This window comes from Vigna umbellata, chromosome 4 (assembly GCF_029865625.1).
Source record: "Vigna umbellata cultivar VRB3 chromosome 4, Vumbellata_1.0, whole genome shotgun sequence".
In the NCBI taxonomy this organism is placed as follows: Eukaryota; Viridiplantae; Streptophyta; class Magnoliopsida; order Fabales; family Fabaceae; genus Vigna; species Vigna umbellata.
The window spans coordinates 27,765,550-27,783,813 of NC_142168.1; the positions used below are offsets into that span (position 1 = coordinate 27,765,550).

An 18,264-nucleotide genomic window follows, 5' to 3' on the forward strand; every position below is an offset into this window, starting at 1 on the left:
ATGATCAGGCTATTTTTCTTATATTTTTGTGTAGTCCACTCCACAAAATCTCAAACTCGTATATATATATATATATATATATATATATATATATATATATATATATATATATATATATATATATATATATATATATATATATATATATATATATATATATATATATATATATATATATATATATATATATATATATATATATATATATATATATATATATATATATATATATATATATATATATATATATATATATATATATATTCAACTTCTTTAGTATGAACACCCCTTTGCCCCCATTTTTGAAATATTATTTCCTCATTTCTTTTGCCAAACATGTTTAGAAAATGTGAAAATATATTTAACGTGTAAAACTATCTATATCTTACTAATCCTCTCAATCGTGTTCATCTCTCCCTCAAGGTGGAGGTTATGTTGAAAATGATGTTTTTGTTGACTTCATCCTCCTTAATTAATGAACATTTTGTTTCATTTGAAATTTAATTATTTGATATATAAATTATAATATATAGAGATATTCATATAATACTGTTTTAATACGTTTGTTATAATAATTTTATTTCTTAAAATATAATAATTATTTTATAAAATGGATTAATCCATAAACTTATTATGAATTAGGTTTGACTAAATTATGCAAACTGTAGAGTAAAAAAACAATTCAATTTAAATTACACTTTTCTCCCCTAACATAACCTATTACACAAACTTTTTAAATTGATTGATGGGTCACATCTATTTTAATAGTTCTACATTCAATTTATTAATAAATTTTGTGTAAAGTCTAGACACTATTTAATCTCAACCTCTAAAACTATGATAAATGAGAATATGCTTCAAAAATAAAACAACACCACCCTTTAGAATGCTTCAAAATGCTAAATAAATGTGAAATTAAATTGATCTAGTGTTAGGCTTTTCATAATACCGAACCCTACACTTCTATGTTGAGTGTCACCTCTTCAAATTTTGAAATAAGCATTATATTTTCTTCCAAAAGTTTCCAAACTTCATCTCATCCAAACTTGACTAAAGCCTCCTTATTTAAACTTTATTTGAAAAATTTTCCTCCTTTACTTTATTTTCCTCTCAACACAAGCCCCTGCTTTATAGTTATGAGTTTTTTTTCACTAAATAAGTGTAATTTTTTTTATTGAAATAAATAAATTTTAAAAAATTATGTAAATGGATAAATAATGTCTGAGGAACATGATTTCAAAATAAAGAATTTGAAAACACGACTTTAAGTTAATGATAAAGAAATCATATTTTTAAAGAACATTTTCAATTTTTTTTCTTAAAAGAAATTATGTTTTGAATATACAATTTTTAATTTTTTTATATATTTGCACATAATTTGGATTTACTATACAAAACTTCTTGTTTTCAATTCCATACATCTTCTACCTTCTTTTCGTACTTTTGTATTTTCGTATCAGTTATTTCTATTGTAATGTTTTTAGTTTTTTTTTTATGTATTCTAAATTTTTATATAAACATCTTTCTATTTTATATTTTTTAATAGTTTGATTAATTGGGATTTTCAGATTTTGTATGCTTTTTAAAATTTAAATGATTATCTTTTTATTTTGAGATTTTTTAATAATATGACTAGTTAAGTAAAAGAAATTTTTTTCTAATTTTTTTACACTATAAATTTGTTATGCTTTGCTTGTATAAAAAATATTTTTATTTTAAGTTATTTTAATAATTTGATTATTAGAATTATAAATGTAAGTTCATTTACTAAAAACATATATGTGATTTTAAAAAAAAATTAAAGTTGTTGAATATAGTTAAAACTATGTATCAGATTAATTTTCTTGTGTTAAATATATACCTAGGATCCTCTATTTATAATAAAAGAAATATAGGTTAAATCCAAAATACAAATAAGAAATAATAACAAACAAACTAAAAATAAAAGATAAGTATAAGGATATAATATATCTAATACTCTCCTCAAGCTAGTGTATACAAATCTTATGCACCAAACTTATTACTAATATAATCCGTAAAGACTTAGTGAAAATATATGCTTCTGCACTTGAGTGACACAAAATTCTTAATGATCAAAGACGACATAGAAGACAAAATATTAATCCAGAAGACTAATAGAAATCATTTTTGTCACGAATGGTTGACATCCAGTGGATAAAGAGGTAATTGTTGAAGAGTCACTATGTATGCTATATATAAACTAATAGAAACCATTTTTGTCACGCGAGAAAAACATACATGGACGAGTCAAACACAATATTGACAAAAGGGAGGTCAAAAGAGACCGTTATTAGAAAGTGAGTTTTTAAACCTAACTCAACCCCACAAAACCAGGTTTGTAGGGTGAGGTTTGCATCCAATTATAAACTATGAATTGGCCTTATCTCTAATTGATGTGGGAATTCCAACACACCCCCTTCACGCCGAGGTATAGACATCTCCTACGTGATAGTATAAAATTGGGTGGTCCAATAACGGCCCGATAGCGGGTGGAATAGAAGAATAGAATGCCCACTTAGAACTTGCTAGGATAGGCTCTAACCATGGCTCTGATATCATATTAGAAAGTGAGTTTAAGCCTAACTCAACCCCAAAAAACCGGTTTGTAGGGTGAGGTTTGCACCCAATTATAAACTTTGAATTGGCCTTATCTCTAGTCGATGTGGGACATCCAACACACCTCCTTCACGCCGAGGTATAGACATCTCGTGCATGCTAGTAGAAATTGGGTGGTCCAATAACAGCCCGATAGTGGGTGAAATAGAAGAATAAAATGCCCACTTAGAACTAGCTATGATAGGCTCTAACCATGGCTCTGATACCATGTTAGCAGTGGACTTTAAGCCTAACTCAACCTCACAAAACCGGCTTGTAAGGTGAGGTTTGTACCTCACTTGTATATTATAATTTGACCTTATCTCTAGTCGATGTGGAACTTCCAACACACCCCCTTCACGCCGAGGTATAAACATCTCGTGCGTGATAGTAGAAATTGGGTGGTCCGATAATGGCCCGATAGCGGGTGGACTAGAAGAATAGAATGCCCACTTAGAACTCGCTAGGATAGGCTCTAACCATGGCTCTGATACCATATTAGAAAGTGAGTTTAAGCCTAACTCAACCCCACAAAACCGGCTTGTAGGGTGAGGTTTGCACCCAATTATAAACTATGAATTGGCCTTATCTCTAGTCGATGTGAAACTTTCAACACACCCCCTTCGTAGAGGTATAGACATTCGTGATAGTAGAAATTTGGTGGTCCAATAACGACCCGCTATAGAATGCCCACTTAGAACTAGCTAGGATAGGCTCTAACCATGACTCTGATACCATGTTAGTAGTGGACTTTAAGCCTAACTCAACCCCACAAAACCGGCTTGTAAGGTGAGTTTTGCACCTCACTTATATATTATAATTTGGCCTTATCTCTAGTCGATGTGGAACTTCCAACACACCCCCTTCACGTCGAGGTATAGACATCTCGTGCATGATAATAAAAATTGGGTGGTCCGATAACGACCTGATAGCGGGTGGAACAGAATAATAGAATGTCCACTTAGAACTCGCTAGGATAGACTCTAACCATGACTCTGATACTAATAAACGTAGTGAAAAGCCATGGATGAACATGAGAGAGAAACCTTAAAAGAGAGTAGAGGAGACGAGACGTATCACACGTGCGACATAAAAGAGAGCAGATTCACAAAGCGTTGAGAGCGCGTAAGAGCTCCAATGAATTTGTCATTGACGACACAGTGGTCGTCTGACCAAGATGATTAAAACCGTGTGATCATAATTCAAAACTGAAACTCCAATAGTAACATCAGTAAACGTGGCAATAGGCGATGACGTCACCACAACAACAATATTATTATTATTATTATTATTATTATTATTATTATTATTATTATTATTATTATTAAAAGTGTTTTATCGAATTATATCTATGGACTTTTTATTTGTATTGAAGTTTTTTCACATTACAAAACGGTGTGTTTTTCTTTTCTCTATTTTGTGCATCTATTATTTTATATACTTTTTGTATAAGAAAAAAATTATTTGTGTTTTAATTCCATTTGATATTTTTGTTATCTTTCTAACATATAATCTTTTCAAGTTTTCAGGTTCTTATTTTAAAATAACTCTTATATATATATATATATATATATATAGACACTAGTGTACTAAGTGACACTATGAGAATAATTCCGCAATTCATCTTAACCCAAAGAATTAAAAGGTCACAAGAACTACATTTTCCAAATGTAGAGTTATGTTTTTATCTTAAAAGGTTATCATATCTCGAAAAACATTAGTTTAAGCACAACAAGTTTTTTGTAATTAAGAATATTTGTGGACATCTGAAAATCTGATGGTAGTACTATAGTAATAAATGTAATAAGTTATAAACCAACATGCATGGTAGGTACACTTTGCCTGCCAAAGAAAAAAAATGAGGAATATTATGGAACAAAAATTATCGTGAAGATTCGATAGAAATCGAACAAAAAACTAAAGATTCCTTTTTTAACCGTTTTTAAATGGTTTAACAAAAAATTGAGCTGAATATTCTACAAAGTATTTGTTGGATTGTTCCTTAATTTTGTTCTCTTCAAAGTAAACACTGAGATTCTTTACATAGATTTAAAAAATATTAGGGAACCAAATTCCATTAAATAATGTGAGTGGTATGCTTCACACATACAGTGATGTCATGTTAGGTGTGTAAAGGACAAATTTGCGAATATGTAACATGGACGTCCTTTGGAACAATAACCAACATAATGTCATAGGAGAAAATTGAAAATTCCTTATCATTATACCTAAAAAGTTTTTCTAAAAAAAAAGTTATGTTGATACAAATTTCTTACTTAACATTTCAGTAGTTCGAGTTGTTAATTATTTTCACTTTTATTCCGGTTGTAAAGTTGAAAGATACCTATAAAAGAAATTTCGATATTTAAGTTATTGTTTAGTTATATCAATTTTAAAAAAAAACATATAATAAAATATTAAAAAACTCACATTTGATAATTACTTATTTATAAGGTTGATTGGTGAGTGTTGTATTAATTATGATTTAATATTAACACAAACATGATTTAATTATGTTTATCTTAATTATTCCGTAATAACTTTCATAATATTATTGTGTTGTTGTATTAGTATCGAACTCTTTAGACCAGTTGAGAGTCGAGACTAAAAACATATCGGTTTGAAGATTTTTTTTTTCAATTTGATCTATCCATTGACCATACGACTTACTTAAAATTCAATCCGTTCAAAACACAAAATAGTTTTTATAGAATACATGTTATTCATCAGTAATATGGTATTATTTCAATTAATTATAATAGTTTTAGACATGTTTTCAACTTAAAACATAAAAGAATGAATTTATGATATTTTTATATATTATTTAAGTTTTTCTTAACGTGGATCTTAATTGCTAAAAATTGGTAACTAATATCACTCGAATTTTAAATTAATTGTGGGTACATTGTACTTAATCTATGTTTTTTATTATTATTTTCATCTAGAATATTTATCTCAATATCCTAGCACACTTTTAGAATCCATGCCAAACTAATAATCTTTAATGGGTTCAGACCCAGATTTTAATTCCTAAAAAAGGTAGCCAATATACCTCTGGTTTGGATTAATTGTGGATACATTGTACTTAATCTATGGTTTCTTATTATAATTATTATTTTCGTTCTAGAATCCATGCCAAACTAGTAATCTTTTAATTTCAAATGGGTCTTGGTTCATCTAAGATCCATAATTTATTCAATAAAGAAATGAGCTAAAATATTATATAAGCTATAATAGATCTACGGGAAGCATGTTCGGAGAGTTAAAACGAAGGTTTATTCTTAAACCAAAGCATTTCGGAATCATCGCATAATGCTAAGATCCACTTTCTCTCTTTTTGTTAAACAAAATTGGAATAGAGAATATATAAAGTAGAATGGAATATATAAAGTTGTTAAAATTCCCTACTAGTATATAATAAGGAGCTTCTTTCACAACTCATTGGTGGAGAAGAAAAAGACAAAGTCATCAACATATATATAGAGAGAGGCATTGTTCACCAAAATTAAAATATAAAAGACTCATTTGAAATAGGTAGACATATATAGATGCATATGGAATGGAGAACATTTTATCTGGATGTGACGCTTATACCCTTAGGGTTACTCATAAACCTTATCTACCATGTTTGGTTATGGTACAACGTAAGGACACAACCTTCCTTAACCATCTTCGGAATAGATGCCGATGGCCGCCGTTTGTGGATTCCTGCCATTATCAAGGTATATATATGAGTTTTTACATATTGTAAATTAATCAAAAATCATTCTCTTCATATAATTTTCAAGTTTTGTTGTGTATATGGAAGGATATTGAAAAGAAGAACATTGTAGCAGTGCAAAGTGTTCGGAACATGATGATGGGATCGATCTTTATGGCGAACACAAGCATTGTTCTGTGTTGTGGGCTTGGAGCAATGATAAGCAGCACTTACAGAGTGAAGAAGCCTCTAATTGATTCAGTTTACGGAGGACAAGGCGAATTCGTTGTGGCACTAAAATATGCAATCATCTTTACAACGTTCTTGTTCTCTTTTTTCTTTTACTCTCTATCAGTTGGGTTTCTCACCCAGTTGAGCATCCTCGTTTGCTTACCACAGCATGTCATCAGCTTGGTTACTCCAGAGCATCTGACTGATCTATTGAGAAAAGCTTCAATTTTCAATATTGTGGGAGACAGACTTTCACACACAGGACTTTTCCTTCTTCTATGGATCTTTGGACCTGTCATGGCATTCTCCTGTTCTGTTGCCATGTTGTTGGTGTTTCATAAGCTGGACTTTGTTGTTTTAAAATAAACTATCTTTAGTTATTGTTTTAATGTATGATGCACAATTAAAGTCATTACTATTTATAATAAAATATAACCGTAATTACTCAATTACATACAAAAAGTCACAAGTATCATTTGTTATTCTCTCTAATTATACTATCACGTTTAAAATTAAAAAAAAGGAAATTAATTGAATTAAAGAAAAAAATTATAATTTTTTTCAGTGAACTAATTCATTTGACCTATTAATATGTTATGGGTTGGATTGAAATCAAATTTTTTAATCTCATGAATAGTTGAGTTAAATTGATTTGAATCACTAAATAATTCACTTGTTGTTTTGACAATTAGATTGAGTGATCTCTTTTAACAGTTCTAATAACACACCCTTTGAACTAGGTTTTCAAGTTTGACTTGAAAGTTGTATTACGAGAAGTATTCTGCAAAATCTCACTCGACTTGTATTATATGATGATACAAAATTTTTAGGACTATTTGATAATTTTCTGAGGCTTAGGGGGTACATTTGAATACAGAAATATTTTATAATTCGAAATTCATCTATGGATTTGAGAAAATGCTTCCCGTAGTAGCAACTTTATTCTTGATAATTGGTAGTGCATGGCCAGCCTAATATTATTCTTCCTAAGTCTATGGCTTACATAAATTCCACCTTTTCATAGATCCCATTAGAATACTCTAATAAAATACCCTTTAGGGTACTCTAAATTTGTACCTACAACCCTGTAATACAAGTTTTAGGATTCATTCATCAGTGAGAGATAAGAAGTTGCATTCTTTTTTTTTTTTTTTCTGGTAATCCAAGCTTGCATTTAGACATGTTTAGAAAAAATTTCTCTCCCTCTACATTTTCATTTTAAAGATACCATTCTTATGATTTTATATTTATATCTTTATTGTGTATGTTGCTTTATTTTTATCATTCAATAAGACTATATATTATAAATAAAATATTTTGAAGTGCTCTAATCTTTACATGATATTTATTATAGAAATTGTCATGGTAAGCTTACTTTAATTACATTTTTCTAACACCGAGCATAATATTTGCATATAAAAGATAGATTCTTTTTTTACCTATTCAACCAAACAATATGTCTAACCAAACTCCAAATATTACAAATAAAAATTCAAATTATAAAAGCTAAGTCAATAATTGTATTATGTCAAAGAGTACATTATAATTTTATGGGACTAAACCAAATTTTATGAGACACCATTTATGCAACACTTATTAAAATACTGCTACCTATATTCCCTAGCATAAGATTTTCTTTCATAGGAGTTCAGTTATCATTTATAGTACCATCTTTTCTATTTATTTTGTACTTCTTCATAGTGAATAGAGCTCTTTTTTTAAGTGATATAGTTTCAAGAAACCTTTATAGAAGTTAGATACAAACATTATTTTCAGTGTTTTATATCATTCTCTCTTCTTTTTTATATATAGAAGTGTATGTGATATGATATAAACAAAGTCTTATATCGGATAAAACAAGATATAAACATAAATTTATATACAAATAAAATACTTTCTATAATGAAAAGTTTTTTGATATGATATTATAAAATTCATGAAAACTTGGTTCAAAGTGAATAATATCTTACCATTCTAGTTCACACATAATTATATTATATCTCTATATACTACTTATTATAAACACAAGTACAGAAGAAATTATTAAATATTTCTTCCACCATTTCGCACATAACAAACATAAAGTTATCTATTTGGATGCCTCTTTCTCCTGACTTAACTTTCGGTGTTATTTTGTTCAACATAACTTTTCTTATACAACATGCATTGGTATAATGAAAAAGCTGTACCAGAATAAATTTGTGTCCTCTCCTTTGAAATTGATTTTCCTAACTATGTATTAATATCTGGATTGTAGAGTTTTCAATGGAGTTGGCTTTCTAAAAAAGACAATTATTTGTTGACCTATAAGGTTTATTTTTTTATATTTTCTACACTTTTTTACGTAAGTTGATTTTTAACCGAGACTTTTCTCACTCAAACCACTCCTTTTACATTTAAAATTTCATACTCAAGCACTAAGATGACCTTTCTTTATCATAGAATTCTCATATAACCTAGAGAATTTTTTACCACGGTTGATCCCTATTGCTAGGGTTTTCCCAACGTATTTACCTTTTGTTCAATTTATATGTTACATTTATATCAAATCAATTTGGTATATCCTCTGAAATCTCAACCTCCTTTAATCCTTTCACCGTCAACAATCATATTTGAAATCACACTTCCAACATTTGCTTTCACAAATCTTTGTTTTTATTTTTTGCAAGTCGCCACTTCTATTTTACGACTAGTGTTTCGTTGAAAACTTTCAAGTATTTTATTTTTAGCCCATCATATTCTCTTGTTTTATAGATTGCGTCTCACTTCATCGATATAACCTTTCTCCCTTCACTTCCTCAACTCTGCAATAAGTTCCTTTACATTTCCCTTATATCCTTCACCACTGAATTTGGCATTTTGAGAAAGAACATAAAAAATAAAATAAAGAAAAAGTCAATATAAATTTTTTTATTAGACTAATGATATCAAAAAAATTTCATTTTATTAACCTCTTGTTTTTTAATCACAATATCTCACATCATATACTTTATAAAATTACCTCTTATCGACATTTCGAAGTGAGAAAACAAAAAAAGCTATCTTTCTAGTGAAGAATAGTCGCATGTCTTATGACAAACACTTTGTTCGAGAGAACTTTGATGACCTTTTTATCGTAACCACCAAATTCTTTAGTTTTGTAGATTGTGTCTCACTTTATCTATCCAATTTTCCTTACTTAATCTAACACTATAATATCTTATATTTTCCTTTACTACCAAACTTAACATTTGAGGAAGAACATAAAAAAAAGTAATGATATTTTGATATCCAAAAATATTTTAATATACTTTTCATTTTTTTTATAAATACAAAAAAAGATGATATTTTTGACACATAAATGTTTTACATTCATTTAACATTATTCTTTCTTACTTTTTACTCTTTTCTTTCTTAAAAAAAATACAAAAATTCATTCTTTTTATGACTATTTTACTTTTGTATTATGTGTCAAATAAATCAAAAAGTGTGTAATCATACCATTATTCAATACAAAAATACATTTTTTTATGATTATTTCCTATAATATGTTGTCAAATGAATGTAATGTGTGGAAAAATAACATTATTTTGTAATAATTTGACACACACAAATTTTTTATATTCATTTGACATTACTTTCATTATTGTTTTTATTTTTACAAATACAAAAAGACCACTCTTTTATAACTATTTTACCTGTACAATATGTGTCAAATGAATATCAATGTCATCCTTTCACCCTAAAAAAAAATAAAGAGAAGAGTCTACATAACCAATATTATTAACTTTACAAATTTTTATTTTGTTAACCTCTTAATTGTTTTTTAATCACAATATCCCATCATGTACTTTTTACAATATTAACCTCCTACAACATCCCGAAGTGAGAAAAAGAATGTGCATCTGTCCAAAATTAAGAATAGTGTTGCATATCTTATGATAAACGCTTTGGTCGAGTGATGAAATGTTTCCAACCACCACAAAATGGTGAACTCATACATGTTGAAGTGCAATGTTTTTTTATCAGAAAATGAATATTAATCCGTTTACATATGAAAATTTACATAGTCTTAAATTGTTGCCCACACATGATACCATTCCCAACAAAATACATACAAGAGATATTCATTTACGTGTACAGAACCCTCACATTATGCATACCAACCCCACCAAACAGTTGCAGAATTGTTGCTGTTGCGAGCATTGATCCTTCATCATCTGCATAATAATAAGCATTGACTTTATAAACAAGTTCTTCAACTAAGTGGTTTTCTTTTATACCGATTGAGACACATTGGACTTCTTCCCTTTTAGCAGTATATCAGATTGTCCATACTTACATTCCTTATCAGATTCTATTCAGAATCCTTTTCCAAATTAACCGATCATGAAAAACCTGCATAAAAACTAGACAACAACACACAAGCTTCCGTGCACTCCTCACTGTTTATTAATGTTGTGTGTTATTTCCTCAGCATGTAGATTAAACTGTATGCAACTACATGCAGTCTCTTTACTTCTAATCTTTACTTACCTATGCTTGCACATTTAAAATATATAAATAAAGGCAAATTACATTTTACAAAGACATTTTATGAGATTAAATTAGGTTTAAAATTTATTTTTTAACAATTTTCGTACAAACACTCAACCAAATTCACATGTTAATAAGTGGATTTTAAGCTTAAATTTAACTCCATAAAATCGACTTATAAAATAAAATTTGTCGTCACGTATATATTATAAATTGATTTTTGAGACTTCTAAAAAATTTCAACACTGAAACTGTGCCAAACAAGCATAGCATAAACAACAAGTCAACCAGACAGATGAAGAACATAAGACCTCTGTTGAAGTGCATGTTACGATGGGATAGATTCTCAGACATAGTCACTTTAACTTTTATATCCTTAATCTCCTCATGTAATGTGATGTTTCTCTTGTGCGTATATTTTTGAGTGGACGATGATATTTTCTTTTGCATTGTTATTTCTCCATTCCATTTTAGTTTTCTCTCTTTAAGCCCGAGAATATATACAACCTCGATTATGTTCTAATGTACAACCCAAGATTCTTGTCTCTTTTTCATTTATGTAATAATGTATCATTTGGTTTTAGAGGATGAAATGAGCGACATCGATACAGTCATGTCATTATTTACATAGTTATTTCATTAATTTTTAAATAATATTAACATCAAGTTGATGAAACTTGGTATAATTTTAAATAAAATAAAATGAAAATTAAATTAATAACAAAAAAATTAAGAATTCATACTGAATTGAAAAAAAAACATATTAAATATAAAAGTCATATGAATTAAAGCACATTTTTCATCTTTACACTAGTACAAATAAGAGATATGAAAATGGGTTATACGTTTCGGTTTTTAGAAAACCGAGGCATATGTAGAGACGGTGGCATTTTTTAAATTTTGACGAATTTATACGCCTCGGTTACAAAAGAACCGAAGCATAAAAGCAAAATTAACTCGGTTAAAAGCAAAACCGAAACCTAATGTTCCTGTAATTTTTTGAAATTGTCCAACTACCTCGGTCCTCTCACCAACCGAGGCATATTCCGAAATCAAAAGGGTAATTTACCCTAATTTCGACTTGGGTATATCTCCATTCTTTTCTCTCCTCTACGAAACCTAGAAGCAACATCCTCTACGAAACCCAGAAGCAGCATAAAGCTTCTTCACCGCGGCAGACGAGTGCGGCGAGTGCGGCGAGGCATGGCGAGGTGGCGGCGAGGTCGCAGCACGGTGGCGGCGAGGTCGCAGCAAGGTGGCGGCGATGTCGCAGCAAGGTGGCGGCGAGATCGTAGCGAGGTCGCGGCGAGATCGCAGCGAGGTCGCGGCGTGGTCGTAGCGAGACCGTAGTGAGGCCGCAGCGAGGTGGCGACGTGGTGGTGGTGAGGTCGCGGCGAGGGGATCCTAGACCGATGACGTTTCTGCAGCGGTGGGGTTTCTGAAAGGGTTTAAATTCCATCTTCTTTCTTCTCTCTTTCTTCACCACGACAGACTCAATGTTGGCGGCAAGCGCGACGAGGCACGACGAGGTGGCGGCGAGGTCGTGGCGAGGACGTCCTACAACGGTGGCGTTTTTGCGAGAAGGGGAGGCATCAACCTTCAAGCGGTGCGACTGTTTGCCGGGGTTCGAACCGAGGTCCGAGAGGGAGTGGTTTCTTCGAGACGGGTCGGGTGGTTGCATGCGGAAGAGCAATTTGTCCAGGTGTGGAAGCAGAGAGGGGTTTGTGGAGGTGGCACATGTGAAGGTTCCGGACACTTTGAAGGTGCGTGTAGTGGCGATGATCGGAATGAGAGAGTGCAGAGAAGATGCAGAAAAGGAGTGCGACTTACACGAGTGCGAAGAGAGCTCAGAGAGTGGATGCTCTTGAATTGGGTATGTTAAAATCAGTTATCTGTTCAATTGGGTATGTTAATTTTGAATTGGGTATGTTCAAATCAGTTATTTGTTCTGGATTGCTCCTTATGATCTTGAATTGAATTGGGTATGTTAAAATTGCTCCTTCTGATGTTCAATTGGGTATGTTAATTTTGAAATCAGTTATATGTTCTCTGTTCTGGATTGCTCCTGATCAATTACAAAAGAAGATGGAGCGGCTGGTTGATGATGTTTTTGAATGGTGATTGAAGAAGGGAGAGCAGCCGCCAACTTTGGAGAAGAAGAGTGTCCCGTGGAGAAGAAGAAGGAGTGTGGCGGCATGGTGGAAGTCAAGCACACTACACTTCACGCTCCAGCTCCAGCTCCGGCCAGCAAAGGATGGTGTCCAAAAAGAAATGAGTAGAATGTCCAGCAGAAATGTGTGTACGTGATGGACAGCAGCAGCAAGGGCACATGGAAAATGACGAAAAGGAAATGTGCAGCACTAGAGTATGAGAAGAGTAGAGTGGATGCTGGTGCACGTGAATGAGACCGTTGGAAAATTAGTGTACAAAAGAAGAAAATGAATAAAAAAAAAGAACCTACGGCCTCGGTTAACTTTCAACCGAGTCAAAATTCTGTCTTTTTATGCCTCGGTCCAAGAACCGTGGCAAATAGGCTATCACTTTTTACCTCGCCTAGATATGCCTCGGTTCAGAAATCGCTGTCTATGGCCCAAAAGAACCGGTGCCGTTTCCCCTTTCTGCACTAGTGTTAAAATGAATATTTTGATTAACAACTACCAAAGGATCTCGTTTCATATAATGAAGATATATAAATTTATAGTAAAAAGTTGACGTTAATTTAAAATATATTAACTTAAATAAATAAAATTAAGTTTGATCTAGTCAACATTAACATGGTATTTTTTTAATACTGAAATTCAACACTAAAAGTTTTATAAAACAATATTTAAAATATACTATTTATTAAATAAATATTAACTTTTTTATATTAAATAGTAACTTGTTTAAATAAATTTAAAAATTATTTCATTCATATTAAAAGTATTTTTAATCATTAAATAATTATAAAAAGATAATGTTGATTTAAAGTAAGCTAAATCCACTAATATTTAATTAAAGCGCCTAGTAAATTTATCATATTGCTGTCGAATTAGCTTACTCAAACTTTTTTTAATTTGATTTTTTAAAAGAAAATAGTGTTAAAAAAAATTTTCTTGAGATAAAAGGTAATAATTTTTATAATAATTTTATGTTGTTTAACTTTAATTTTAAATCATCTGGTTCTTTTATTTGAAAGTTAATTTTTATTTTCTTATAGTAATATATATTAAAATTAGTTTAAGAGATTAATATACATGCCTCTATAATGTAAACTCTCTTTATATTGATGTGACTTCTGTCATGCTTGATGCTACTTTTCATCACAACCATTATAGGTGTGTAAATTGTAATAATCATTCTTATTATAAAAGTCACGATTCAATCTTTAAAACCAAAAGGAAAGATTGCAAAGGTAGACGAATGGGGTAAGTTTATTCATAATTTACTAGCTAGTTGACTTAAAAGTTATAATTCATGAATAAGATATATAGAGTGTTGATAACTTCTAAATTAAAGTTTTCGTGAAGAAGGATCACTTTTTTATTATATTTAAAAAATGTGAAGTTGCGAGTTCTTTATAAATATTTTGAATCAAAGTTGTTGTCATGAGAGATAACAACGTATCAGTGATAATAACTTTTAATTTAGAAGATGTTGGTGTGACAACTTCTAATTCAACTAAAGTTTTTATTAATTACGATGATTTCCTTTTTTTTTCTTCATAATTTTTTATTTTTTTTAAATATAACCAAGTGAAGAATAATTTTTAAACTTAGATAGTGTTAGAAATATGAACACGTGGATTAAAAATAATAATAATGATAAACTAATGTGGATTTCATAAAATAATTAAAAATATGAAAATCTAATTAGGATAGAGACAATTTCTTCTTTTATGCTTTCATTTCTACGATATAAACATTATTTGGCTTATTAGGATTCGATTGATCCATTTCATTGTGAATAAAAGTAGTAGTAGGTTATCCCATTGTCCTACAACGCATGTTGAGTTTGGAATGAAATTAGATCTGATATAGGTGAACCAATACTTTATTATTAATTAGATGAAATTAGAGTTCATATGCTTTGTTAATGATATAGAGACTATAAACAAGATGGATGTATGTGGTTAGATCTAAATGAAAGAAAGAGCATACAACTCTTACATAATGACCAAGGAAGAGCTTGGAAATAATCACAATTGCATTACCGATAATTTAATTTAACTGTGAAAGATATTGGTGGATGGTGATCATGTAAAGAAAATATCTCTTAAACCTCAAATTTAGAATATTGTTAATTTCTTCTAATAATTTCATTTATATGTTATGATGATCAATAGTCAGTCGGTCTTCATGCCTAAATCAACAAACCATGATATAACACTTTCAAATATTTCCTAATTAACATAGTATCAAGTTATGAATTAAAGTTTATTTTAACGAAATTTATTTTTGAATTAGACTTAAATTTAACTTTTTAATTTCTTTTTCTTTTTCTCTTTTTTTTTTTCACATCGGTTTATCCAAAGCACCCCTCTTATTCTATTTCTTCTGAAATCAGTTTTTCATTCTCTCTAACCCTCAACCAAACGAAATGTAAGTACAAAACCTTCCTATCTTTTCATTCATTGATAATAAATTTAACTTTTTTTCTACCTAAACTTCTTTAGCACGTGTGTATGTTCATGAGCATTGATTAAAATGTTTTTCTCTTTCTCTCTCTTTCTATGTATACATAGTATATATAAATGCAGCTAACTAAGGTGAAAAAAAGTAAAACACGAAACAGTAGATGAAGAAGAGAGTTTAATTAATTTGAGATGGAGTGGAGAAAATACTATTTGGATGTGATATTGGTGCCATTAGGGTTAGTGATGATTGTAGCATATCATGTCTGGTTATGGCATAAGACTCAGACACAGCCCTTCACCACAACCTTTGGAAGAGAAGCTGACAGTCGCAGATCATGGGTTCTTGTCATGATGAAGGTATTCTTCATCTTTCATATATTCTCCCAAAGTTCTGGAACTGTTTTTTTTTTCTGGAAAATAGCATAATTTTTTTTTAAAATTAATTACACTTAAAATCACGTTTATTATTTTCTGTTGATTTACATCGCTTTTCTTTTATCTTTTTTATGAGGGCAAATAATGCTGAGATTGTTATATTGCTTAAGAAATTAAAAGAGGATTGTTTTTATTAGAATGGAAAAAATAAATACCTTTTCTAAGTGCTCTCTCATGATTTAACGTTTAGGAGAAACTGTGTTTAGTCATCTTCACCACCACCAACATTTTTTCATTATAAAGGAAAGTTGACATAACCTCGAATAAAGCATTCATATAACGAAGGTTTTATTAATCATGGCAACTTAGAGATGTGTCATGTATTAAATAAATCATTTGAAATTTAAATAATTAGTTTAATTTTCATTAGATTTTAGAAATTATATAACAAACTTACTATTTTATTAGATTTTCACCCTAAAACATAATATTTTTGTCTGTTATAGCTTCAAATACATCCATGAAAAGTGATTTCAGTGTTTTACTATTGCAGGAAATTGACAGAAAGAATGTGGTAGCGATCCAATCTCTTCGAAACTGGATAATGGCATCAACCCTAATGGCGACATCAGCCATTCTGATATGTGCTGGGCTGGGAGCAGTGATAAGCAGCACATACAGTGCTAAACACGCAATCGAGTCCACGATTTTTGGAGCAGACGGAGAATTAATGGTGGGTCTGAAATATGGCATTCTCCTTGCTGCATTCTTATTCTCATTTTTCTGTCACACTTGCTGCATAGGGTTTCTCAATCAAATCAATATTCTCATTTGCTCTCCACAAGATCACAAGTCCTTAGTCAATTCACAGTATTTAACTCAGCTTTTCGACAAGGCCGTCTTCTTGAACACACTGGGAAACAGGATTCTATACTCTGCACTTTCCTTCTTGCTTTGGATCTTTGGACCTGTGACGACTTTCCTCTCTTCAATGGCCATGCTAGTTCTGCTCTACAACCTAGATTTTCATTCTGCGCCAAATGGTTGTATTCATGAAGATCAGAACACTTAGTACAAATTGTATTATGGTGTCTCAAGAAAAGAATGTGTATCGTGTATCTGTAAAAGTTGTATGATTAGTGTTTTATGTATCAAAATTAATCCAGAATAAGAAATAGGTGAAGAAATATTTACCTGGGTTTACAATCTTTTTAATTCTTGATTTTTTTTTCTTTTTATGTTTCTTTAGTCTTTTATTAAATTTTGATGCATCGTACGTGATTTCTGAAATTTTTCTTTTCACATTTGTTTATGAAATAAATGAAGAAATTTGTTTATGAATTCAATTAATCTAAGTTGTAGGGAAATAAACATAATTAAAAAAAAAGTCCGTCTAAACAGAGGATAATTATTTATATTTGTTTTCAAATGTAAGTATACTTTAAATATAAAATTTATTTAGAAAAAGAAAACATAGTCAAAATAAATATAATGAAAGTTTTCCAAAACAGAAATAAAGTAAAGTTTCAGTTTTGAAACAAAATGTTAAAGTACTCTTGTTTGTGTTTGGTTTCCTAAAATCAAAAAATTGGGATAAAAAAACAGTTATAAGATTTCCGTACTTTCGATATTAATCTATATTGAAATTGATAATTTTAAAAATTTATGATATTCAACAGTTAATAAATATGAATATGTCACCTACTTGCAAATCATTTATGACTCTTTATAATATATTAATATCATTAAATTTGAACAAATATGTAAATATGTCAAGTACACCAATAGTTTATAATTCTTTATTGTATATTAATATCATTAAACCAAATTCATATATATTATGGAAGTGTTAGGTATACAGAAACACATTGATAAAATTTAAATGTACTCATTTCACAACAATACATATCCATTTTAGAAATAAAATAAGAAAACTTATTTAATCATATATATATATATATATATATATATATATATATATATATATATATATATATATATATATATATATATATATATTAGTAACTTATGTAACTTTATACTAAATTTGACTTAATAAAAATATCCTTATATATTATGAATTCTAAATTTTAAAGTTAAGAATATTTGAATAATTTTTAATTTTTTTATTTTAAATTAAAAATAAAAATTTTAAAAATAGCCCTATATTTAAAGTATGTCTTTTTTTTATGAATAGATATATTTTTATGAA

At 29.7% G+C, this 18,264-nt stretch overlaps 2 protein-coding genes across 2 annotated transcripts; both read left to right on the forward strand.

Moving 5' to 3' along the window:
- Nucleotides 1–6,079: 6,079 nt before the first annotated feature.
- LOC148199742 (uncharacterized) lies at nt 6,080–6,999 on the forward strand. The gene is made up of 2 exons (XM_088114373.1): nt 6,080–6,338; nt 6,425–6,999. Exons 1-2 carry the CDS (start codon nt 6,165–6,167, stop codon nt 6,911–6,913), a joined length of 663 nt encoding a protein of 220 aa, XP_087970499.1. The 5' UTR covers nt 6,080–6,164; the 3' UTR covers nt 6,914–6,999.
- An 8,753-nt stretch (nt 7,000–15,752) lies between these two features.
- LOC148199743 (uncharacterized) lies at nt 15,753–17,265 on the forward strand. The gene is made up of 2 exons (XM_088114314.1): nt 15,753–16,034; nt 16,606–17,265. The coding sequence occupies exons 1-2, from the start codon at nt 15,867–15,869 to the stop codon at nt 17,122–17,124; spliced, it is 687 nt and encodes a 228-aa protein (XP_087970440.1). The 5' UTR covers nt 15,753–15,866; the 3' UTR covers nt 17,125–17,265.
- Nucleotides 17,266–18,264: the final 999 nt, after the last annotated feature.